Below are 25,990 nucleotides of genomic sequence, written 5' to 3' on the forward strand. Positions count from 1 at the left end.
GCCACAGAGCGACTTCCGGTTTTCTGTTGGTTCACTGGAGATAAAGTCTCACAGATTTTCCTTCCCAAACTGGCCTTGAAATGCGATCCTCAGATCTCAGCCTCCTGAGTAACTAGTATGACAGTTGTGAGCCACTGGCAGCATCTGGCTTCAGACACCTTCGTACACCCAGGGAAACCGAACTTGTCAGGCCACAAACCCCAAGCAACCCTTTACTTCAGACTTTGACACCAGCATACAAAACCATTCTTCCATGGATGGAGAGAATATAATTGACACTACCCACCCACCCCTATTCCCATTCGCCTACTCCCTGCCTAAGAAAGGCCACGAACTCTGGAGTTCTTGGTAAGGCAACACCCACCATGCTGTAACTTCACACTTGGGCAAATCTGGGGAGTTCTTAGAAATGTCTGTACACTGAGGCCAGCAGCTGGTCTCCCAACCATAGAAACCCCACTCCTTCACCATATCTTGCAGGCAAGGGGTGTCTTTCATTCTTGTCTTTTTTTTTTTTTTTTTGGTTGGAGGGCTTGAACTCAGGGCTTGATGATGTATTTTGCTCAAGGCCAGTGCTCTACCATTTGAGCTATAGTGTCACTTTTGGTTGGAGATTGAAGATAAGACTCTCATGAGACTTTCCTGCAGGTGCTGGGGAAACAAGATCCTCTGGATCTCAGTCTCCAGAGTAGCCAGGATGACAGGCATGAGCCATCGGCGCATGATTTATGGTGTGTCATTCTTTAGAATTTCCAACTAGTCCTCCTCTAGACACTACCACCTAGTCACTCCTCTAGATCCCTCAGGGACAGCAAAGGGAGGCTCGGAATCTGGGTAGGGCCATAGGCATTTAAGGGCCCCTTCCACATAATTAACCCTCTCTAAGCTCCCATCCACCTCCTCTGGATGGCCTGGTCATCTGGGGCAGATCAGACCCACTAGGACTTCTGAGTTCTGCCCTGTATGCCCCCGCCCAACTCAACCTGTATCTAAGGATTTCTGGTGCAAGTTGCTCCATGTCCTGGTGGAAGATGATGGGAGGGTTTCTGATAACTGGGTCCAGGGGATCCCAAGGCAGAAGGAGTGTCCAGCTCCCTTCTGTCAAAGATGGAGACACAAAAAATTCTACCAAGAGCTAGAGGGCATAACCATCCACCTGTCACCAAGGTCCCTCGGAGTGATGTTTTATGTTGACAGTCCTGGGGCTTGACCTCGGGGCCTGGGCTCTGTACCTAAGCTTCTTTTGCTCTACATGAGCTCTCTTCCACCTGAGCCACGGTGCCACTTCCAACTTTTTCTGTGTATGCGGGACCTACGAATCGAACCCAGGGTTTCATGTGTGCTAGGCGTGCCCACTACTGCTAAGACAACCCTGGATCCAACCCTGGATAGCTGTTCTTCTGTAACCCTTCGGGCCTGTCTCAGGAAAGTCTTGCACATCTGTACCGTATTTCTCAGCAGCAGCCCTGGCTTGAAATGAACATGCTCCTCTATGCTGTCCTTTATGTACAGCATCTTTGCTCTCTGTGCTTCCTGTCAGATCCTCCTTGTTAAGCAAGACCCCTTTTCAAGTGCTGCTTCTAAGAAGCCTGCTCCAATCACCCTAGCAGAGTGGGGTCTTCTCTGCTCTGCAGGCTGTTGGCCTTGTCACGCTCTGCCTTCCTGCTCCTGTGGGTTGAGATCACATGAAGGGGAAGGCCTGGCTTCCACCACTCAATTACTGAAGGCTCTGATACACTACCCAGAGACCGGTGTTGTATCACAATTTGTGAGAAGGCACTCAAGGCCCAGGCAATCTGGGGGCAACAAGATAGGTCCATTTCTTTGTGTGGGCTTGAACTCAGGATCTGGGAGCACTCTCTCTGAGTTTTCGTGCTCAAGGCTGGTACTCTACCACTTGAACCAAATCTCCACTTCTGAATTTTTGGTGGTTCCATGGAAAGAAGAGTCTCACCAGCTTTCCAGCTTATGGCTGGCTTCAATCTCTGACCCTCAAATGTCTGCCTCCCAAGTAGCCCGGACATCAGGTGTGAGCATGAGCCAGAGGAGACTGGCACCGGAGCCTTTCTTTTGAGCTTCTGTTTATCTCATGTCAACCAGCAAGCCCTAGTTAAAATACTCAGTTACAGGGGATCAAGTTCCTCTCCTGGGTCAGTTAATCCAAGAAGATAAAGTGTCTTTGAAAAGGCTAGTCTGAGTTGGCCTGGGTGAGCATGTGTGTGTGTGTGTGTGTGTGTGTGTGTGTGTGTGTGTGTGTGTGTGTGTGTGTGAGTACATCCAGGATCCCCAGCCCAAGAAAGGCAGGTAGGGGAGGGTACATCAAGTCATTTTGAGTGGAATGATCTGAATTCTATGCTGCAAGTGAAGCCTGGAAAGATAATGGAGAGTAGGAGAGGTTTAGAGGAACATCAAAAGAAGCCCATTACCTTTGGCTACAAGTACCAGAGAAAAGACTCAATCCATCCTTTTTGGTAGTAAGATAACAGGTGGCCACTATTCATTTACTTCATTATTTTTGTTAGTCCTATGGCTTGGATTCAGGGCCTGGGTGTCATCCTGGAGTTTCTTTTACTCAAGGCTTAGGCTCTACCACTTGAGCCACAGCACAATATCTGGCTTTTTTTTGGGGGGGGGTTGGTTTATGGGAGATAAGAATTTCACAGACTCTCCTGCCTGGGCTGGCTTTGAGTCACGTACATCAGACCTTAGCATCCCCAATAGCCAGGAGAATATTTGAGAACCACCGGCACATGACCACCACCATCTATAATCCCCTAGGACCAGTGCTGGGCCACCTGCACTGCACCCCCCTTGTTGTGAGTGGGAAGCAGACGTGGGTGGGTTTGATACTTCAACAGCCTACGTACCTTTGAGCATTGTTCCAGGTCAGTCTGATGGCAGCTTCCTCGTCATACACAGCAATGACTTGGCTCTGTCACACAAAAAAATGTCCCCATGGAGGTGTCAGTTCTGGGGTCTTTCCTCTTCACAGCACCCCCACTCCCTGAAATGACACACCCCAGAAAAGCAAAATAGACATAGAGTAAATTCATTTTCTTATAACCAGGGCCTGGCCAGAAAGGTAGCAGTGGGGAATCCTGATGCAGACCAGCCTGAGCCTGTCCCCCTGGGGAGCCATCCCCTGCGGGCCCAACCCCCAGGTCTTCCCAAGCTCCGTCTGCCACCAACCAGGCCCAAGGGAGTAGACAGCTCCAGGGCACACAGATACCTTGGTCTTATAATTTAACGGTGCTGAGTCCCCATCAAACATCTCTCCCTTCCAGGTCCCCAGACTCAGACACAAAGCTCATGTACCCCCCCCCCCAAAGAAAGCAGGCAGAAGTTACCAAAGGGTCCAGCACTCATTGTTACAGCCCTCTTCTAAACACACACACACACACACACACACACACACACACACACACACTCACACACACACACACAAACACACACACACACCCGGCAGGGGTGGTTCATGTTTGTCTTCCTTGCTACTCAGGAGGCTGAGGTTTGAGGATCACGGTTCAAAGCCAGCCCATGACAGAAAGTCTGTGAGGCTCTTATTTACAGTGAACCACCAAGAAGCCAAAGGTGGAGCTGTGGCTCAAGTATCAGAACAATAGCTTTGAGCACAAAAGCTCAGGAACAGAACCTAGGCCCTGAGTTCAAGGCCCAGGTCTTCTATCTCCAAACACAGATAGACACAGACACAGAGGAGACAGACAGACAGACAGACAGACAGACAGACAGATACACACACACACACACACACACACACACACACACACACACACACACACACACACGTACAGCCCAAGGATTCAGCAGCCCCTGAGAACAGAACCATGAACTCTCTCCATTAGGATCACATCCCACTCTCAAGAAGGTGGCACTACAGACATCAGACCCACTATAGACAAACCAGTAAGCCTCTCACATATCTGAAATGTCTCATAATCCAGCATGGCAGCTCCTACTGTACACACTGCTATGCGGAAAAATTAGCCCTCTCTTTTTGTAGTTGGTCATGAGGTTTGAACTTGGCCAGGGCGCTGTCTCTCAGCTCTTCAGCTGAAGGTGAGCACTCTCCCACTTGAGCCACAGCACCAATTCTTGTTCTTTGGTGGTCCATTGGACATCAAGTCTAGCAGACTTTTCTGCCCATGCTGGCTTGGAACTATGTCTTCATATCTCAGCCTTCTGGGTAGCGAGGATGTGAGTTGTGAGGCATCAGCGGCTTCCGGTTTCAGCCACCTTCACATACCCAGAGGAAACCCATCCTCGTCAGGCCACAAACTTCTTGCAAGCCTTGACTTCAGACTTTGTCACCCAACATCCAAATCCATCCTTCAATGAAGAGAATACATACACAACAATCCCACCCCTGCAACCATTCACCCACTCCCTGCCTGTCACAGGCCACGTCCTCTTGAAGCTGGGGCAAACATGGGGAGTTCTTAGAAATGTCTGTACAATGAAGCCAGCACCTTGTCTCTCAACCAAAACACCCCCCTGTCCCCCCCCCCGCCACACTTCCACCATTATTGGCAGGCAAAGATGTTGAATTTCTTTCTATTTTTTCAGTTGTGGAGCTTGCACTCTGAGCCTGGGTGCTGTCCCTGTGCTCTTCAGCTCAAGGCAAGCACTCTACTACTTGAGCCACAGCACCCTTTCTGGTATTCTGGGTGGTTCGTTGGAGTTAAGAGTCTCAGGGTCTTTCCTGCTGAGGATAGCTTTGAACTGTGATCCTCAGCTCTCAGCTCCTGAGTACCTAGGATGACAGCCATGAGCTACTGGCACCCGGCCAAAGATACTCTTCCATTCCTTTCACCTTAGCCCCTCAGGAAATTGAGATCTGAGGATTACAGTTGAATGCCACCTTTGGCAGCAAAGTCCATGAGAACAATTTTTCTCCAATTAAACACCCAAAAAAGTTGCAAGTGGAGCTGTGGCTCGGTAAAGTGCTAGCTTTGAGCAGCAAAGACAAGGGATAAGAAGGAGGCCCTAGTTTCAAGCTTTTTCTAGCAAAGACCCACCCAAGAAAGTGAAGCAGGTGGGCACACAGGAGCTCAAAGCTCACACATAATACTCAAGACTTCCAGAACAGACCCCATCCTGCTCTGATTCTCTAGATTCTATGTCTTACACCATGGCAGTCTTATATGGGACTGACCATGCACCAAGTTATGATGTTCAAGTACAATCTCATCTCATACTGAGGATCCCCTGACCTTATCAAAGACTCAGGATCTCTCACTGTCCTGCCTTGACACTGGGCAGCAAGGTGAGTTCTAGTTATCCAACCACAGGATGTGGGAATGAAAGGATTTTTCGGCCAAGGGACTAGAGGGCTCTAGGTCCCTCTCTCTCAGGAAAAAGGAGAAAAGGGTTGATCCATCCCAAGAAAGCTCCTGGGTTTTGAGTATCCTCAAAGAAACAACCCTGCTCAGAGCCCAGTTCCTCTTGTTTTCCCACCAGCCTCCCCATGCCTGCCCCAACTTCAGTCAGCCCTCTCTGAATCCCAGATCTGCCAGGTAAACTAAAGGCAGAGCCAGCAAAGAGACCCACATCTGCCTCTGAGAATGGCAGTCTCGTGGTCCTAGCACCCCCTAGAGGAAGTCTCGAGGTAATTTGGGTCCCAACTCCCATTCTCATTCCCTGGCTGTCCTGTGCCAGTGGCCCACTTACCTCTGTCTCTGGTGGAGGAATGAAGACCGGGGGTGTCATGTTCAGATTCAGCCATTGAAAATCCCAGTCCCCAAAGATGTACTGCACAGATATCCTGCAGTGGACGACAGCCAGGCAGTCAATGGTGAACCCAAGGTGCCAGGTCTCTTAATTGAAGTGTGGCTGGGTCAAAGACTCTATAACTGGTGATCTGTGTTGTCATGCGAGGTCATGGTTCCAATGTCCTGACACACCTGACCTAGGATCGTCCTCCCTCTTCATCTTCCTGCTTATCCCTTACCCTGCCCCTGACACTCCCTCACCCCAACACCTCCCTAGCCCTTAGACACGTTCTTATTATCTGACCAGAAAATAACTTGCTGGGGCCAGGATGATTGAAACCTGGTGACTCACCCTGAGCCCTGAGGCTGCTTCCCCCAGGAGTTGGTGACCACAGAGCTCCTGAATATCATGAAGTTGTTAAAGGGTCAGTGGCTTACTCCTACATACTGTCTTTAGGCTCTGAAATGCTACCCACAGAAATAGTGAATGGTTGGCTCTCTTGATCCATGGACTCAAAACCAAGATTCCCATGCTCTCTTCTTCCTTTCCTCTTTTTTTCCCTTCATCCTTCCCTCCACTCTCTCTGATTTCTTTTTTGTATTTTTATTTTTTATTGTTAAAATTCTGTACAGAGGGGTTACAATTACATGGACAAGATAATGAGTATATTTCTTTCTTTTTTTATTGTGAGAATACCATCCATAGGAGTTACAATTACATGGACAAGATAACTCGTACATTTATTATCAAGCATTGCTGTCATCTACTTGTTTCCCCTTCCCATCCCTTCCCATACTCCTCCACACCCCCACCCGATCCGCCCCCCAACCCCCAACAAAATTGTTAAATTCGTTTTTCGACATGATGACTTGTACATCTCATTGTTGCAATGGATCCTCCTGTATCCCTAGTTAAATGATTTATTTCTTTCCCTCCACAAATTATAGGAATATCAAATACAGTGAATGTATGGACCATAGGGGAAGGACATTCAAAGCAACATAGAAATCATCGGATAAATAAGATAGAAACAATTGCATGAAAGGAAAAAAAACAAAAAATATATTTGAATATTAACTTGGGGTATATTCCACTAACATCAACTTATCTGACCTTTTCTGCTTGACTCAGATATATACAGGTTATTGCAAATAAAGGAAACCATGGGACCTATGTTTCCTTGGGACTGGATTACTTCGCTCAATATAATTTTTTCCAAGTCTTTCCATTTCCTAACAAATGGGGCAATGTCTTTCTTTCTGATGAAGGCATAGAATTCCATTGTGTATATATACCACATTTTCGTGATCCATTCAAATACTGAGGGTCATCTGCGTTGGTTCCATATCTTATCTATAGTAAATAATGCTGCAATAAACATAGTTGTGCTGGTAGCTTGAGTGTGGACTAATTTGTGATAATTTGGGTAAATGCCCAAAAGTGGGATTGCTGGGTCATAGGGGAGCTCTATGTTGAGTCTTTTGAGGAAGCTCCATACTGCTTTCCAAAGTGGTTGAACATGTTTACACTCCGACCAACAATGCAGTAAGGTTCCCTACTGTCCACATCCCCTCCAGCATCTGTTGTTATTAAAGTTCTTGACTATAGCCATTCTAACTGGGGTGAGGTGACTAGGGAGGTTTTTTCAGGCTAGGGAGGTTGAGCATTTCTTCATGTGTCTATTGGCTATCATTCATTCCTCTCAGAGAAATTTTTCTTTAATTCTTTAGCCCACTTATTTGTTGGTCAGTTGTTTCTTTGAAGATTTGTTGTTGGGGGATTTTTTTTTTTTGAGTTCCAGGTATATTTTAGATATGAGACGTTTGTCTGTTGTATGGGCCGTGAAGAACTTCTCCCAATCCGTGGGCTTTCTATCGATCTTGCTAGCTATGTCCTTTGCCATGCAGAAACTCTGCAATTTCATGCAATCCCATTTGTCCAACCTTTCTTTGATGTGTTGTGTTTCTCAGTCTCTATTAAGAAAATTTCGGCCTGTGCCAAGGCGTCCTAGGGTGTCTCCTATTCAGAGTCAACTCTGTTTGTTGATTCTATTTTTTTTTTTTGGATTCTAATTCATTTAATTCTGATTTAATTTTAAATATTTCTTTTTGTCTTCTGGATTGAGGTTTATCTTGCTTGTGTTTTTCAAGGAGGCTCAGCTGTCTCATTAAATTGTTAGTTTCAGATCTCTCCAATTTGTTGATGTAGGAATTCAGAGCTATAAACTTGCCTCTGAGTATTGCCTTTGCTGTATCCCAGAGGAGCTGGTAGTTTGTGTGCTCATTTTTGTTGAATATCATGAACACTTGAATTTCCTTTCTAATCTCTTGCATGACCCACTCCTGGTTCATCAGTGTGTTGTTCAGCCTCCATGTGTTACAGGACTTTCTTTGTTGGCTTTTGGTGTTGAATTCTAATTTAATACTCTTATGGTCTGAGAGAATGCAAGGTATGACTTCAATGTTTCTAAATTTGCACAATTTTGCTTTGTGGCCTAAAATGTGGTCTATTTTGGAAAATATTCCATATGCTGGTGTATTCTGATGCTGCTGGGTGAAATATTCGGTAGACGTCTCTTAAATCTAGTTGATATATGCAGTTATTTTTGTCTGTGGTGTCTCTGTTGATTTTTTGCTGAGTTTATCTATCTAGTGGGGATATTGGTGTGTTAAAGTCCCCAACAATTAATGTCTTTGAATCTATTTGAGATTTGAGAGAAAGTAGTGTTTCCTGGATAAATTTGGGTACTCTGTTGTTTGATGAATAGATATTTAGAATTGTAATATCTTCCTGAAGGAGAGATCCCTTAATTAGTACATAGCGACCTACTTTACCTCTTCTAACTAATTTTAATGTGATGTCTATTTTATCTGATATTAGTATTGCAACTCCTTCCTGTTTATGGGGGGCTGTTTGCTTGGTAGATTTTGTTACAGCCTTTCACATTCAAAATGTGTTTGTTTTTATGGGCAAGATGTGACTCCTGAAGGCAACAGATAGAAGGATGTTGATTTTTACTCCAACTATACAGTCTATGTTGCTTAATTGCAGAGTTAAGCCCGTTAATGTTAAGAGATAGGACTAAGAGGTATTTGGGAGTGCCTACCATTTTATCCACCTTCTTGGGAGTTGGGGCACCTGGGTTTTTCCTATGGTTCTTGGATTCTCAGTTTGGGTGTGGTTTCTTGGCCTGTACTGTCGTCTTGTTCGTTTTCTATGTTTAGGACATCTTTCAGTATCTTTTGTAGGGCTGCTTTGGTGGAGATATAATATTTCCATTTTTCTTTGCTATGGAATGTTTTTATTTGACCTGAAGTTATGAAGGAGAGTTTAGCTAGGTAAAGTATTCTTGGTTGATTGTTGTTTGTCTTTAGTGCATGTCATACATCATGCCAGGATCTTCTTGCTTTGATTGTCCCTGCTGAGAAACCTGAGGGGATTCTAATTGGTTTCCCTTTATAGGTGATTTATCTTTTCTCCTTCGCTGCATTAAGGATCCTTTCCTTGGTCTGAGTTTATCCTTTGCAGATTATAATGTGATGGTAGGATGTCTTGTTCTGGTCTGTTCTATTTGGAGTTCTAAAAGCTTCTTGTATCTGAATAGGCCTATCTTTTTGTATGTTTGGGAAGTTCTCTGCTAGGATCCTGTTAAACAAATTTCCTAGACCATTAACTTCTGTCTCTAGGTGTTCCTCTACACACATTATCCTCACATTAAGCCTTCTGATGATATCTTCCAAGTGTTGAATAGATCTATCTTATTTATTGGACTTGTCTTGGATGGTTGTATGTTCTTTCTCTATAACATGTAGGTTGTCTTAAATCCACGAGTTTCGATCTTCTGCATGGTCTGACATACTGCCAAGACTTTCTACTTTGTTATTTTTTTTCCCTTCTAATTGATGGGCTTTGATGGCTTCAAATTCTTTGTTGGAACTTTGTTCTAGATCTTGTGCGAACTTCTTTACTTCCTTAATTTGGTGTTCCATGTTTATTCTCAAATCACTTAGTTGATTTGTTATCGTTTCCTTGGACTCTCATTCCTTCTGATTGGCTCCAGTGAGCATTACCTTCCCAGTCTCCCTGATTTCTTTTTTTTGGGGGGGGGATCAGGTCATGGGGCCTGAACTCTGGGCCTGAGCACTGTCCCTCAGCTCTTTAGGTCAAGGCTAGCACTCTACCACTTGAGCCACAGTGCCTCTTCTGGCGTTTTTTCTTTTTGCTTATGTGATGCTCAGGAATTGAACCCAGGCCCTCATGCATGCAAGGCAAGCACTCTACCACTGAGTCCCCTTACCAGCCCATGTCTCCCTGATTTCTTTCAGCTCTCTGTTTTTGTATTCCATTAATGCCTCCATTGATATTTGTCTATTCTCAGCCCTATCTCTCAGTTCCTGTATTTCTCATTGATTAGCATCCTCACGTTCATGCATTTCCTGTAGTTTTCTTTGAGTGTTCTCAGCTTGTTCACGCCATTGCTGACTTGCTCGTTGTCTGTTCTCAGCCAGCTCACATAATTGCTATCTTTCTCTTTGACTGATCTGAACCTGCTCACACAATTCCTTTATTTCTCTTTGAATGTTCTCAATCTGCTCAGGAAATTCCTGTATCAATCTTTGAGCAGCTTCCTCATGCTCATGAGACTCCTGTATTGATCTTTGGTTTGCCTCCTCTGTCTCCCACTCACACTGAGACCTTTGCATGTTTTCACTCTTTTCATTTACGCCTTTTACCTGTAGTGTTTGTAGAGCTTTTTGGGAACTCTCCTCTGGATTGTTCATTATCTGTTCTGTCCCCTGATTGTCATGAGTGGTAGTTGAGATCTCCAGGATTGCCATTTTTTCTTGTGTTTTTCCAGCTTGTTCTGCCCATTTGGGATGAGAATAACACCAGTTTTGTGTTAGAACACTATTTTAAGGTAACTATCAAACAAAGTCTGTAGTTGCACAGTCAAAAGTCTGCAGATACAATCTTGTTCAAGAGATACAATCTATTGAACATTGAACAACTATGTCTTAATGGCCTAAGAACAGCAAAGGACAATTTGGCAACCAGAAATTATTAGGTTTATGGAAAATGTGGAGAAAAATAGCATTAGAGGGATGTGGGAAGGTGAGGGAGAGTGGAATTAACAATGTCCTCATATCAAAGAGGGAAATGGATTGGACAGAATGATAGCAGAGAGAGGTAAAAAGGAAAAAAGAAAAAGAAAGAAAAAAAAGAAAAAAAGAAGAAAAAGAGAAAAGAGAGAAGAAAAAATGGAAAAACAAAATTTAAAAAGTAAAACCCTTAAAAACTGCAGTGATAGTATTCAGAGAACAATGAGGACAGGATGAGAAGAGGGGAGGGATAGAAAGGAGACATGAACAACTAGAAAAATAAAAATGTTTAAAATACTATATGGGTATAAAGAGGTAATACTGCTGTTAAAGAATTTAAGTCTAAGAGGTTTTGAATTGAGTAATAAATTTCTGGATTAAGTGTATACACAATGGACGATAAGATCTAATAATCGGCGACGCGTATATTTGAGGGTGAGCAGAACAGCAATTAAGTCATGCAGAAAAGAATGAAAGAGAAGAAGTGAAAATAATGAGAAAAGAAAGAAAAAGAAAGGAATCAAAACGTCAGTATAGAAAAAAAGATATAAAACAACAATTTAAAAATATTAAAATTTAAAAAAATTAAAAGTAAGGTTCAAAAGAAGAAAGGTCTTTGATTTTTTGGGGGGTGGGGGTTGGGAAGATTCTGTATCTCCCTTGTGTCCATAACCAGTCTCTTGGTGGAGTCTCTGGTCTGCTTGTGGTGTTTGGTTTTCCTGCGGCTTGATCAAGTTACTTAAGTCAGTTTGTTTGGGCAAGCTGAAAAGTGCTCTGCTTTACCCAGGATTTTGTGATCCTCCTCCAAGGCTAGTTCAGTGGGAAAGGGATCTGTTTTGAGTATCGCAGAAGCGGGAGATGGCTGTGCCCTCTAGTTTGGAGATGATGACATAAGGCTAGGTTCTGGGTTGAGTTGAGGCCTTTCAGCAAACAGTAGTTCTTCCCTGAGGGTCTAGCTTCTGAGACATTCTCAGAGTCCAGCCTCGAGCCTTTCTCAGGATTATGTTTACTGAATTTCAATTGATTATCTAGGCTGCTGTAGGGAGGGGCAGCCTCTGGCTCTGTTTACCCAATGAAGAAAGCCACTCCTGGGGGCAGAATTTCCTCTCCCTGGGGTGGGTGACTATTTCCTGGGAGGGGTTGAGCCTGGTAGGTCTGGGCAGGTTCCTCTGACCTGCTAAATGACTGTCTTGTTATCTCTCAAGGCCTAAGTTGGAGCTGTAAGCTCATCCAGGCCTTTGTCTGTATCAAGATGGAGATTTGTGTTGAGAAAATTGTAATTAAAGGCAGTAAGTGCATAGCCTAAAGACACAGTGAGGAAGGAAATGAGTCAAAGTTTCCAAAAGCCTTTCAGCAATACAAAAATGGTAGGTAAAATCTCTCCATTCTCTTATACTCTCAATTCAATATTCATATTGTCCAATAACTAATAACATAACAATTATGACCGTGGTAATTGCTTTTTGTCACATTTTGTCTTCAACACAGGCTGTGTTGGTGACATTGGATTATCATGCACAAACTGAGATTATAAATTGAGGTCCAAAGAGAGCCAATTTTCTTCTGTTCCACGGTTCTAGTATCCTTTTTAAAAAGTATTAAACTTTTAAATACCATCAGTTATTGTCTTGTAAGAATCTCAAAACGAAATAAATTCACATATTATCACTCCAAAATGCTTTAAAAGTAGGAAATGATAAAAGAGGACTCCGTGAAGTACAGTTTCTTCTACTTTTAAAATTATTCTTAAAGCCGTGTGCTGGTTGGACACACCTGTAATCCTGTCCACTCGGCATATCTACTTAGGAGCTTGAGATCTGTGGATAAGTGTTGCAAGCCAATCAGGGCAAAAAAAAAAAAAAAAAAAAAAAAAAACCCATAAGATTATATTTCAAAAATTTAAATGAACTAGAAAAGGGCCAGAAATGGAGATGTAGCTAATATATTAGCTGACCAATCTAGAGAGAAAAGGCCTAGCGAGTCCTTGAAGCCCTTAGTTCAAACTCTGCGCACGCCAACAATCAGGTATGCACACGCACAAGCATGCATGTGCACACACACACACACACACACACACACATTCAAAATATCTTCATGTCAGTGTATTGCATTAATTTCTTTGTTAACGATATTATATAGGTAAAATAATAGAAGTAAACTCTTCCATCTCAGAACATTTTTAAACTTTTTTATTGTAAGAATACTGTACAGAGGGGTTACAGTTACATGTGCAAGGTAATGAGTACATTTCCTATCAAGCATTGTTACCTCCCCTTTATTTTTCCCCCACCATCCCTTCACTTCCACCTTCACAAGTACATTCCTCACCACCCCCCATCCCAACCCCGCCTAAATTGTAAAGTTCGTTTTTCAACATAGTGTCTTGTGCATCTCATTGTTACAATGGGTCAACCTGTATCTCTATTTAAGCATTTTGTTTTTTTCCCTTTCCCTCCCCAAATTAGAGAAGTGTATATACAATACGCAGGCACAACGACATCAAATACAGTGAAAACAGGGGTTATGTTGTGTGGGAGGACCATATAAAAAATAAAAAAATCACATTGTACGTTATAATTACATTAGAAACAATAGCAAGAAAGAAAAAGAAAACCGTGTTCCTATCTTGGGGTTCATTTAGCTTAACATCATCTTATATAGTCATATGCACATAGTTTTTTTTATCATTTCTGCTTATCCCAGACATATATTTACTTAATGCAAATAAGGGATACCATGGGACCTATGATTCTTTGGACTTGGCATATTTCAGATAATATAATTTTTTCCAAGTTTTTCCATTTTGTAACAAATTGGGTGATGGCATTCATTCTGATGGACGATAGAATTCCCATACACAAACACACACACACACACACACACACACACACACACACACACACACACACACACACCATTTTCTTGATGCATTTATCTACTGAGGGGCATCGAGGTTGGTTCTATATCTTAGCTATGGTAAACAATGCTGCAATAAACATAGTTGTGCTAGTAGTTTTAATTTCGTCTTGTTTGTTTGTGATCATTTGGGTGAACGCCCAAAAGTGGGATTGCTGGGTCATAGGGGAGCCCTATGTGGAATCTTTTTTTTTGTGTGAAAATATTGTACAGAGGGGTTACAATTACATGGGCAAGATAATGAGTACATTTCTTGTCAAGCATTGTGGCCTCCTCCTTTGTTTTCCCCTTCCCCCTCTCCCCCCAAACAATCCTCCCCGCTCCCCCACTCGCACCAAAGTTGTAAAGTTCATTTTCGACATAACGACTTGTGCATCTCATTGTTGCAGTGAGTCCACCTGTATCCCTATTTAAACGATTAGTTTTTCCCCTTTCCCTCCACAAATTATACCTACATCAATTACAGTGAAAGCAGGATTTATACTGTGGGGGAGGGACATACAAAACAACAAAGAAATAATTTTATAAATGTGTTAGAAACAATCTCATGAAAGAAAAAAAAAAAAAACATTTGAATACATACCTTAGGGTTCATTTCCCTAACATCAACTTATCTGAACTTTTCTCCTTGACTCAGACATATACTAGATATTGCAAATAAGAAAAACATGGGACCTATGTTTCTTTGGGCCTGGCTTATTTCGCATAATACAATTTTTTCCAAGTCTTTCCATTTCCTAACAAATTGGGCAATGTCATTCTTTCTGATGGAGGCATAGAATTCCATTGTGTATATATACCACATTTTCTTGATCCATTCATCTACTGAGGGACATCTGGGTTGGTTCCATACCTTAGCTAAAGTAAATAGTGCTGCGATACACATGGTCGTGCTGGTAGCTTTAGTGTGGTCTTGTTTGTAAACATGTGTGTAAATGCTCCCAAAAGTGGGATTGCTGGGTCATAGGGAAGCTCTATGTGGAGTCTTTTGAGGAACCTCCATACTACTTTCCAAAGTGGTTGAACAAGTTTACACTCCCACCAAGAGTGCAGTAGGGTTCCCTTCTGGCCACATCCCCTCCAGCATCTGTTGTATAAATATAGACTGCTTCAGAATTTGCTTGTCATCCTTGCGCAGGGGCCATGCTAATCTTCTGCATATTGTTCAATTTTAGAGTATGTGCTACCAAATTGTACACAGAACATTTTTTATATATAAGGTGGAATTGATTTTCTTAAACTAGATAATTCAACAAAAGGTAAGTTCTAAAGTATTGTCGTGAAATTTTAGAACCATATATTTCTTACATAACCACACATTTAAGAATAAAGTCAAGATTGATATGTCAAAAACATAATAATTCCGGATATTTGTTGTTCAAGAGATGTGTAGCAAGAGGAATTCAGTTATTCTATACAAGCCCCCTGTCATAATGAACACAGCAGCAAGTGTTAAGGTTTGTTAAAAGTTTTAATGTTTTGGGCTGGGAAGGTGGATCAATGGTAGAGCACTTGCCTTGCTTGCATGAGACCCTGGGTTCTATTCCTCAGCACCACATAAGCAGAAAAAATAGACGGACATGGTGCTGTTGTGGCTCAAGTGGTAGAGTGCAAGCCTTGAGCTGAAGAGCTGAGGGATAGTACCCAGGCCCAGAGTTCAGGACTCACGACTGGACCTCCCTCCAAAAAATTTAATGTTTTAAATATGTTTAATTTTGGGAATTTGCTTATATATGCCAAAATTAAGACTTTTTGTCAGGTCATAAAACTTTTCCATAAAGTATTTAAGATTTATGGTAGCAGATATATACTACTAAGTATCTCCATTTCAGAGTTTATAGAAAGGATACTAATGAGAAGTTGCAAAGACTTTGTGTAAAGAAACAGAGCAAGAGTTAATACTTTTACTACAAAGTTTCTGTTAAAACTTTAGGGCTTCCTTTCTTTATATTTTAGTGAGGAACAAATGATGATATAAGCCATATATAAATTATGAGATGAGACATAAATAGTAATCTTAGAGGGTAACTTTAAAGACTTCTAATAGCCTATAAAACTCTTGTTGAACATCATAATTTTAGCCAGTTTTAAATGTACAGAAATATGAGAAATAGTAAAATCTAATATGCAGTACACTTGAAATACTGGAAACACTGGGATTTGGTTTTTATTTTATTAATCATTAATATTTAATTATTGCTTTTCTTTATTTGTAGCATTGTTTTCCTTGTTATAATATAATACAAATTTTTGTAAGTTGTCATTACGAGGTACTTTGAGAATGTTACTGGGATGGCAAAACCATTTTTTACAGGTGCATGTGAATTTACAAAGAGCAAAATTAATGCAATATTGATTAAAAATTTTCTCAAGCAGCGTCTGAATCAGGAGTGTTGATAAATGTCCACACCGAAAATCTTAGCCCTATGCTGAATCAGTGGTATTACAGAGTTGAGGCCACAAAAGTGAAGAATGTGTTTTGCTTAGTTTTTTGTTTTTGTTTTTGTTGGTTGTGGCGCTTGAACTCTGGTTCCTGGATTCTGTCCCTCAGCTCTTCAGCTCATAGTTAGTGCTACCACTTGAGCCACAGCACCTCTTCTGTCTTTTTCTCCTTATGTGATGCTGAGGAATCAAACCCAGGACCTCATGCATGCGAGACAAGCACTCTACCCCTGAGCCACCGACCCAGCACCTGAGAGACTGTATTTAAAAAAAATCATCCAAACAACATTTGCTTTCTGCTTTGGGTTATATAATGAACTATATGAATATCTTTTTATATTTTTATGTATTGTCATACTTCTAAATTTATACTAACTTCAGCCACTTTGTCCTTTTAAAAGTCATGAAATATCTCTGAGTGTTTGCTTCTGTGAAGATTGTTTTTGCATTTATAATTTCTTCTGAGTATTCTTTATTTTTATCAAAATCACTTTATATTTTATGTTGATGGGTTATCATATATCAAATATCTTCAAATGTACCTGTAGAGTTTAAAAATAGCAGTATGAATATTCTCATACATTTCTTGTTCATCTGTTATGCACTTTAATAATTATGACATTTCTCTCTCTCTCTCTTTCACTCTCTCTCATTCCTTCTCTTCTTCTTTCATGCTCCATGTCTGCTTCTTAGAATATCTGCTGGTCTACTATTATCCTTCAGGATCCACTGGTTTTGTGGAAATATGATAGGTACCATCAGTTACTCTTGCATTCTTTAAGAGTTATAACAGTGCCGTGAAATTATTCTTTGCCATTCTAAATGGCAAAACAACAGATCCAGGAATTCTTTTTCACTTTTAGTACTATTATAAATTTTATCTCATAGGAATCATTGGGACGGATAAGATACTTTAACCTGTGACCTAAAAGTTCATTTTCTTTTACAAACATCCTTTTTCTTTTATTATCTGTAAGTAACAAAAACAAAGCTATCCTATGGAAAGTAGGCTGACGTTGTTCACAGGGATGAAAATAAGGTAATGAGGGAAGTGAGCACAGATCCTCAGAGCAGTTTATCATGTACATTTTGTGAGAATGACAATGTGCTGTAAACTCTAGATTAAATCAATCACTGAACACCTGATATATATGTATATATATATGAACATATATTTGTATATGTACATTTATTTATATATGCATATATGTGTGCAATTGCCCTTATATATGTACACATGTATGTTATACACACAAATACACACATACATATACACATGTATACATGCACACATGAGAAAGACACATAGATACAGCCAACACAAGTTTCAGTACCTGCTGAATATGCATTAGACTGAATGCTTGGAACCAATTAGGTTGAAGATGTATTTGTCTCTAAGAGTTCTTTTAACGCTCCTACTATCTCTTAAAACTGGTAGGTTTTGACAGATTCGACTTGCAAAATGCAGTACATGTGACAGCAAATCACTCAGAAATCTCAGTAAGTAAAGTTCATATGGTGTCTCCTTTCTCTCCATGGAATGCTTGCTCTTGTATACACTCTCAACAACCAAAACAGCAGGAGAATAACTTGGTAAAGAATAAAGTTATAAGGCTTTAAATGGCATCCTTCCTTGAGTTCTTTTCCAACAGCCAGCATCAATTCCTAAGCAGATGAGTGAGTCCTCAGAAGACTGGAGCTCAGGTCAATATTTAACCAACCTATGTGAAAAGTCCTATGAGAGAAATGTTGACTGAGCTGTTGCTGATTTCCTGGCAAGAAAATTAGAAAAAAAGAAAGTATTTTAACGTATTAAAATTTGAGAATAATTGGTAACTAGTCAATAAATGTGTAGAACACAATTATACCACCTAATGTATAAAATGGCAGGAACTCCCAAATACCTCTCAGTCTTATCTCTCAACATTAACGGACTTAACTCTCCAATTAAGCAACATAGACTGTCTAGTTGGATTAAAAAGCAAGATCCATCTATCTGCTCCTTTCAGGAGTCACATCTTCCCATAAAAACAAACACATTTTGAATGTGAAAGGCTGGAACAAAATCTACCAAGCATACAGCCCCAATAAACAGGCGGGAGTTGCAATCCTAATATCAGATAAAATTGACTTCAAATTACAATTAGTGAGAAGAGATAAAGCAGGTAGCTACATACTAATTAAGGTATCTCTCCTTCAGGAGGATATTACAATTGTAATTATCTATTCGCCAAACAACAGAACACTCAAATTCAACCAAGAAACACTAATTTCCCTCAAATCACACATAGATCCAAAGACATTAATTATTGGGGACTTTAACATACCACTTTCCTCACTAAATAGATAAACTCGGCAAAACCTCAACCGAGAAAGTGCAAATCTAAACAACTGCATGGATCAACTAGATTTAACAGACATCTACCAAATATTTAACCCAGCAGCATCAGAGTACATGTTCTTCTCAGAAACAATGGAATATTTTCTAAAATAGACCACATTTTAGGCCACAAAGCAAACTTGTCCAAATTCTGAAACATTGAAGTTATGCCGTGCATTCTCTCAGACCACAAGGGCATAAAATTAAAACTCAACAGAAAAAGCCACCAAAGAAAGTCTTGTAACTTATGGAGGCTGAACAACACACTGATGAACCACCGTGGGTAAGGGAAGAGATTAGAAAGGAAATTTAATGTTCATGTTATTAAACAAAAATGAGTACACAAATTACCAGCTCATCTGGGACACAGCAAAGGCACTACTCAGGGTCAAGTTTATAGCTCTGAGTTCCTACATCAACAAATTGGAGAGATCTGAAACCAACAATTTAATGAGACATCTGAGCCTCCTTGAAAAAGAGCAGCAAGATAAACCCCAATCCATTAGACGGAAAGAAATAATTAAAATTAAATCAGAATTAAATGCATTAGAATCCAAAAACAACCATAGAAAAAAATCAACAAAAGAAAGAGTTGGTTCTTGGAAAAAATTAACAAAATTGACAGACCCTTAGCAAATCTTATCAGAAGAAGAGAACACACCCAAATAAATAAACTCAGAGATGAGAAAGGAAACATCACCACAGAAACAACCAAGATTCAGAACATTATAAGGGAATACTTCTCAAAACTTTATGGTAATAAGTTCAAGAACTTGGCAGAAATGGACCTTTTCCTAGCAAATATTGACATGCCATAACTAAACCAAGATGAGTTAAACCATCTTAAGAAGCCTAAATCAAGCATTGTAATAGAAACAGCAATGAGACCTCCCGTCTAAGAAAAGCCCAGGAGCAGATGGTTTTACAGCGCTTGACCCATTGCAACAATGTACAACACATTATGTCAAAAAACGATCTTTACAACTTTACTGGGGGTGGTGTGAGATGGGAAGGGGAAACAAAGGAGGAGACAACAATGCGTTATGAGCAATGTACTCATAACTTTGCTCATGAATTGTAATTTCTCTGTATGTTATTTTCACAATTAAATAAAAATTGACATAACGTTTTGTACATCTCATTGTTGTAATAGGTCCACCTGTAACCCTATTTAAAACCTATTTTCCATTCCCCTCCACAAATTATATCAACATCAAATACAGTGAAAGCAGGGCTTGCACCCTGGGGGAGGTACATACAAAGCAACAAAGATATCATCTTATAAATATGTTGGAAAAAATTACAAGAAAGAAAAAAGAAAACATTTGAATGCTTATCTTGGAGTTCATTTTGCCTAACATCAACTTGTAGGGGGGGTGTGGGGTTTTGGGGGGGGTAGAGAGGGGAAGGGATGATATGGGGAACCAAAGGAGGAGGCAACAATGCTTGATAAGAAATGTTCTCACTATCTGGCCCATGTAATTGTAACCCCTCTTTATGGTATTTTCACATTAATAAAAATATTTAAAAATAAAGATTCTATGCAGAATTATAGTTTAAATGATGAGTTGGTACATATATTTTGTAGATTCTGACCTCACATATGTCAGAAAAATATCCGTGGATTCATAACTAGAAACTCTGAAGGATAAGGTATATTAATTATGTAAGTTTCATTAGATAGTTAATGAAGAGAACACCATATGATATTCAGTCAGGTAAATAGTCTATATACTGATCTGCTGCCCATGCCATACATGGTGGAGAGGCATATAAAAAAATTGGGGGGGAGGTGACCCAACCTTGGGCCAGGAAGTATCTAGGCCAAGGACTGGATGAGTTATTGCCAGGTGGGGGAGAATTCTGCCACACTGCATCTGGATGTGACCTCAGGGCCTGGGACTCTCCTTTGGTCAGATGGAAAGTGTGACTAGAGGCTGACCAGATTGTGGTGTAGCAGGAAGGGGAGGTGGCTGCCTCCAGGTGTGCCAGATACCTAGGTAACACATAAAGAGTGGAAACATAGCCAAGACATGTACAGGTGTCTGAATAGGGTCTGCATGGCAGGGGCAGACCTAATACCAAATACAAGTAGTACCTCTGCCATGTGACTCCTGACTCCAAACCATTCATTTTCATTTTCTTTCTTTCTTTCTTTCTTTCTTTCTTTCTTTCTTTCTTTCTTTCTTTCTTTCTTTCTTTCTTTCTTTCTTTCTTTCTTTCTTTCTTTCTTTCTTTCTTTCTTTTTCTCTATTTTTCTTCCTTCCTTCCTTCCTTCCTTCCTTCCTTCCTTCCTTGCTTCCTTCCTTCCTTCTTCCTTTTTTTCTTTTTTCTTTCTTTTCCTTCCTTCCTCCCTTCCTTGCTTCCTTCCTTCCTTTCTTTCTCTCTCCCTCTCACTCTCTCTCTATCTCTCCTCTCTTTCACTCACCCTCCCACCCCCCCCCCGCCTCAGTATTCTCAACTCTCAAATAATGAACACTTGGTGAGTTGAAATCACATGCTGCGAAGAGCAGCTCAATTGGCAAATGTGAAATTAATTTAATGTTTCCTTACACCTCTACCACAGGTCACTGGAATCAAATAATGAGCACTCAGCAACATGGCATCTCAAGACATTTGGAGGAGGAAAGCAAGAAAGTTCACTGCAATCTGCGAGGTCCACCCTGAGAATGTGCGGAAGACTCTTCCCTCCTCTTGGCTAAATCTCAGCCCAGTTTCGGCATCAGGAGATGTGACTGCCTCTAAGTGAGCCAGTTACCTAAGTGACGCAAGTACTGGGCAGAAACTTAGCCTCTTGTGATGAGATTAATGGCATGATTCAACATGATCCACTAGTTTGTCGAGATTGAGACTTTCTAAATTTTTGGTTAGGCTATGTTCAAATTGTGATCTATTTATATCTGATTGCTAAACATGATTATAGATGTGAGTCAGCACATCAGACCATTCAAAGTCCTTTATCACACATTGAAGACATGAAGCTTCCCAAATGACATACAAGTTGACAGACAGCAAATAAGTCCTTAATTCTGGTCGAGATGTGTTTTTAATGTGAAGCAAAATTACTTAGCCAAGTATCTGACTACTGTGATTATACATTCCAACTTAACCTACATTTTAATATCAAATCACCTATTAGCCAATGATTCACTCAAATTACCTGTAATCATTTATTTCTGTCATATCTTCTAGAGGTAGAACAGAAGCACACACTATTAACTAAAGTGGTAGAATTTGGGAAGATCACAGTTGTGAATCAGTCTAGAAAGGAAAGTTTCACCTATATCAACTTACTAGGTAGGGATATTGGAATGCCATCACGATCCCTGCTTTTTAGTCTGGGTGCAAAAATTGCTACTCTATGAGTAGAGTAACTTAAACAAGAAAGGATTGGTGGAGTGACTTCAGTGGTGGAGTACCTGTCTGGCAAACAGTACATCAAAACTGAAATGAACTTCCTAAAGATAAAATAAGAAAAGTAAAGAAACAACAACTCATACTGAGCATGTTTTCAATGCAAAGATTTACACTAAATTATTGTAGTTATAATGCCATCATTTATTTCTAGGGGCAAACACATTTTACATCAAGCCTAAGTGAAAAAATAACACAGTATTTACAAAGCTTTCATAAAACACAGGTCTGGCTTACAATGGTGAACACTTAAGATTGCATGTGCAGTGGTGTTGCAGGGTTGTTAAGGTTTATGGAAGTCCATCCTTTTGAGGAACTTGACATGATGAAATTAGCTAACCATACCGTTCACTGGACAGATACTGCTGTTTTATATATATATACATATACATATATATATATATACATATACATATATATGTATATATATATACATATATATATGTATATATATGTATGTATATATATATATTAAGTGGCATATAAATAAAAATAAAAAATTTACAATAAATAAATTTAGTGAACAGATAACCTTTCCCACATAATTATTTTACCTGAATAAATCCATGTCTTATAGTCTTCAATGCTATATCACACTTAAATGATTTCTTATCCCCTTCAGCTTTTTTATAATATTGGTTTTTTTTGTTTTTCAGATGAAAAAGCCTGTCAATAACTATACTTGTATGACATTCCTTTCTTTAGAAAATGAAAAGCACATTGTGTAATCTGGCTCTTTATGTGTACTCAAAATCACCTTTCATAATTTCAAGTAAACATTGACTTAGACTTAGATCTCTCTCATTTTCTTCCAATAATACCTATGGGAAGGAGAAAATGAAGGATCATTCTGTTACTTTGGGAGCTTCTGTTACTAATCACTGCAATAACTATTATGAAAATGAATTTCTGAAATTATTAAGAGAGATGACTTGAAAGTTACCTTTCTACACACTCATGCTAGTCCCTCAACTAAATCATAGAACTTAAGTTAACATTTTAGCTGGGACCCAGTGGCTTATGCCTGTAATCCTAGCAACTCAGGAACTGGGATCTGAGGGTGGTAGTTCAAAGCTAGCCCGGGCAGGAAATCCGTGACACTGTTATCTTCAATTAATCACCAGAAAACCGGAAGTGGCACTGTGGTTCAAATGGTAAAGTGCCAGCCTTTATCTAAAAAGCTTAGGGACATCGCCCAGGCCTCGAATTCAAGCCCCATGACCAAGAAATATAAAAAAGGAATAAAAGAGGGAAAAGCAACATTTTAATGCTAATGTGCACATATACACAAAAATTGTCTAGAAATAAAATTATAACAGCCCCTGGACTGGCAAAAAAAGAGATTAAAGTGAAATTGCCTTCAATCATTCACATAGACAATCTATACTGAAGGCAGGATATTGGAGCTCACATCACTAACTAAAGGGGTAGAAATTGAGAAGATCACTGTTCAGAACCAGTGTGCAAGGAAAGTAATAAGATTCTCATAACATCTTAAAGCCTGGCATGTTGGAATGCATTTGTGATACTAGTTACTTTGCAGACAGAGGTGAACAACTTAGCATCTGTTCAGCCCTCAGCATAATTGATAATCTATGAGCAAAGTTACTACATTGAAAAAAGGATTGTTCTAATGGTAGAATACTTGTTCAGCCAACAAAATATCTAAATTCACACTCATTTCCTAAAAGAGAAAAAAAAGCGAAGAAAGAAAGAGAAAAGAAAGAGAAAGAAAGAAAAATAGAATAGGAGGAGGAGAGAAGGAAAGGAAAGAAGGAAGGAAGGAAGGAAAGAAGGATGGAAGGAAGGAAGTTAAGACGGACGGAAGGAAGGAAGGAAGGAAGGAAGGAAAGGAAGGAAGGAAGGAAAAAAAGAAAGAAAGGAAGGAAGAAAGAAAGAAAAAAGAAAGAAAGGAAGCAAGGAAGGAAGGAAAAAAAATAGAAAAAAAGAAAGGGTGGAAGAAAGAATGGGAGGAAGAAAGAAAGGAAGAAAGAGAAGTATAAATAAAAACCTCAGCAGGTGTTAGATGTTAATAATGACCCTATATACTTTTAGTTATAAATGCCATCATTTAATTCCCTGGGAAGAGACATTTTGTATCAAGCCCTGTTGTATGGACTTGGGACCCATGAAAGACCACCAGAGACCACGACCAATGCAAACAGCAAAAGAGACATTTATTTGCAAGCTCAAGCTCAAGCTTGTTTCCTCCGCACATCAGTCCCTGAGCACAAAATCAGCACAGCTTTTATAGTACTGAACAAACAAGTTTAGGGAATTTGCACACAAGCAGTTACATGATTGGTTTGAATCCACCCTAACTGCTCTGCCCTCTTTCTGAACTATTGGTTTATCCTGTTCCTGGAACACTTGGGCAACTGTTCTTCTTTCTTAAGTGTGGGCAGGGTTGGTGACATCCTGTATTTTTTTCTCTATCTTGGGGTTACTCTGAGGGCAGCTTAGCACAATATGGTGTGGTTAATCTCAAATTGGAGTTACTTTGGCTCTTCTTTCTCTCCTCTTCTAGAACATCGGGTACCAATCATGGTCTCCTAATTGGCACAGTCTTCTATATTTAAAGTTTGGTATTGGGATCTCATAACTAATAGATGGACTGTGCTGATTCTGTTTTTACAAAGAACACCAGTCTACAAGGTCTGATTGTGAGTAACAAAATTAACAGTAACAAAGGCCCTTACATTTTCTTCCAGCAATCCTCACTCCGTATACCACACCTAACTTACCTTTATACCAGCTGTACTCGTAAGCTCCAATTTTAATACATATTCACACCATTTGCTACATACTTAAACTTTCTAATGTTTGTCTTCTTTATGAACATTTTAAGACAATCCTTACTTTTTAAATCCTTTCTTATCTAGAGGATAAGAATTTTCCCTAATTCCTTTCCTAAGTCTTTCTTTACTACACTCCGCTTCTTTACAATTCCTTGAGCTCCTTTGTGGCTAGAATTTAAAACTGCCCAATTTCCTTCAACTTGTGGAACCAAGTTATCTCAGAAAGCCTCAAGGCACCAATGGGATGAAAAGCTTACTAGATTTTAAGGCTAAGATTAGGGCTGGTTCTCATTCCTCCTCCTACTTCCATTGATTTAAAAAAAAAATCTCTCTTTTATCTTTAAAACACACCCAGGAGGAAGCAGGTTATTACCATACCTGAGCCAAACTAGGCTGTGACCCTTATGTATGTAAGTCAAGCCAGTGATATACTTGACCCCAATATCCACTGTGGGAATAGAAAGGTTACTGGATATCACCAAAAGAATGTCCCACAAGATTTTAGTATCAGCAGCGTTCAACCAGGAAACATTTTCAGGTGATGGAATCAGGCAGGAGTTGAGTCTACTTTTACCAGGGTGGGGGTGGTCTGGGTGATGATATAGATTTCCTCCAGGTGACTGTCAAGCTGTCATTGAACTTTACTCATTAGGGTGTGCAGCAGCAGCAGCAGTAGCAGGGTTTCTCAGTGGCTCCAAGGGATTGTCACACCTCATGCTGGGCTACAAATTCCTACACAGACCTGTTATGGATACATTGCATAGGTTTGGCAGGCTATGACCCCACTAGTTTTTAAGACTATTTAGAAAATATCCCAGGACAATTGACCAAGATAACAATTTTTTAAACGAGATAGTTCTTTTAATAAGGCTAGGATTTTCTAGGCAGATATAGAGAGCTCAGGCTTGTACTATTCTTTCCCATGTCTTTTCCTTCTGTCTATTTTACCACATTTTTTAAAAAGTGACTGTGATCTCTTGTTCTTAAAAGCGGATGATTGGCAAAGATTCATCTTCTGTCACTTCTTCAAGCTGACTCAGGGGTGTTGATCCTACCTAACCAGGAACCTATATTCTTAGCCTATTTTACAAAGAGGTTACCAGGATTAGATGTCATTAAGAACAACATTTTAACTTTTGACAAATTCACAGACCTTTTTCTAACTACAGCAGAGTAGATTATTTAGTCTTCTGGTTTGCAAAAGGCTCTTT

The 25,990-nt window shown here is 40.2% G+C and overlaps 1 protein-coding gene and 1 non-coding gene across 2 annotated transcripts in view; both read right to left on the reverse strand.

Annotated features, from left to right (window-relative positions):
* The window catches only part of LOC138807180 (protein lin-28 homolog A-like), a 131,274-nt gene that overhangs the window by 32,000 nt on the left and 73,284 nt on the right, over positions 1-25,990 (reverse strand). Inside the window, exons 2-3 of the mRNA XM_069992760.1 lie at positions 5,689-5,782; positions 2,868-2,932 (exon numbers count right to left, since the gene is read on the reverse strand). Coding sequence (XP_069848861.1) covers positions 2,868-2,932; positions 5,689-5,782 — 159 coding nt within the window. The remainder of the gene's footprint in view (positions 1-2,867; positions 2,933-5,688; positions 5,783-25,990) is intronic.
* On the reverse strand, positions 14,840-14,944 carry LOC138807184 (U6 spliceosomal RNA). Its single transcript, XR_011366079.1, has one exon. It is a non-coding gene; the product is annotated as a U6 spliceosomal RNA (small nuclear RNA).

This window comes from Dipodomys merriami, unplaced genomic scaffold, assembly GCF_024711535.1.
Source record: "Dipodomys merriami isolate MVZ:Mamm:240054 unplaced genomic scaffold, mDipMer1.0.p SCAF_414, whole genome shotgun sequence".
Classification (NCBI taxonomy): domain Eukaryota; kingdom Metazoa; phylum Chordata; class Mammalia; order Rodentia; family Heteromyidae; genus Dipodomys; species Dipodomys merriami.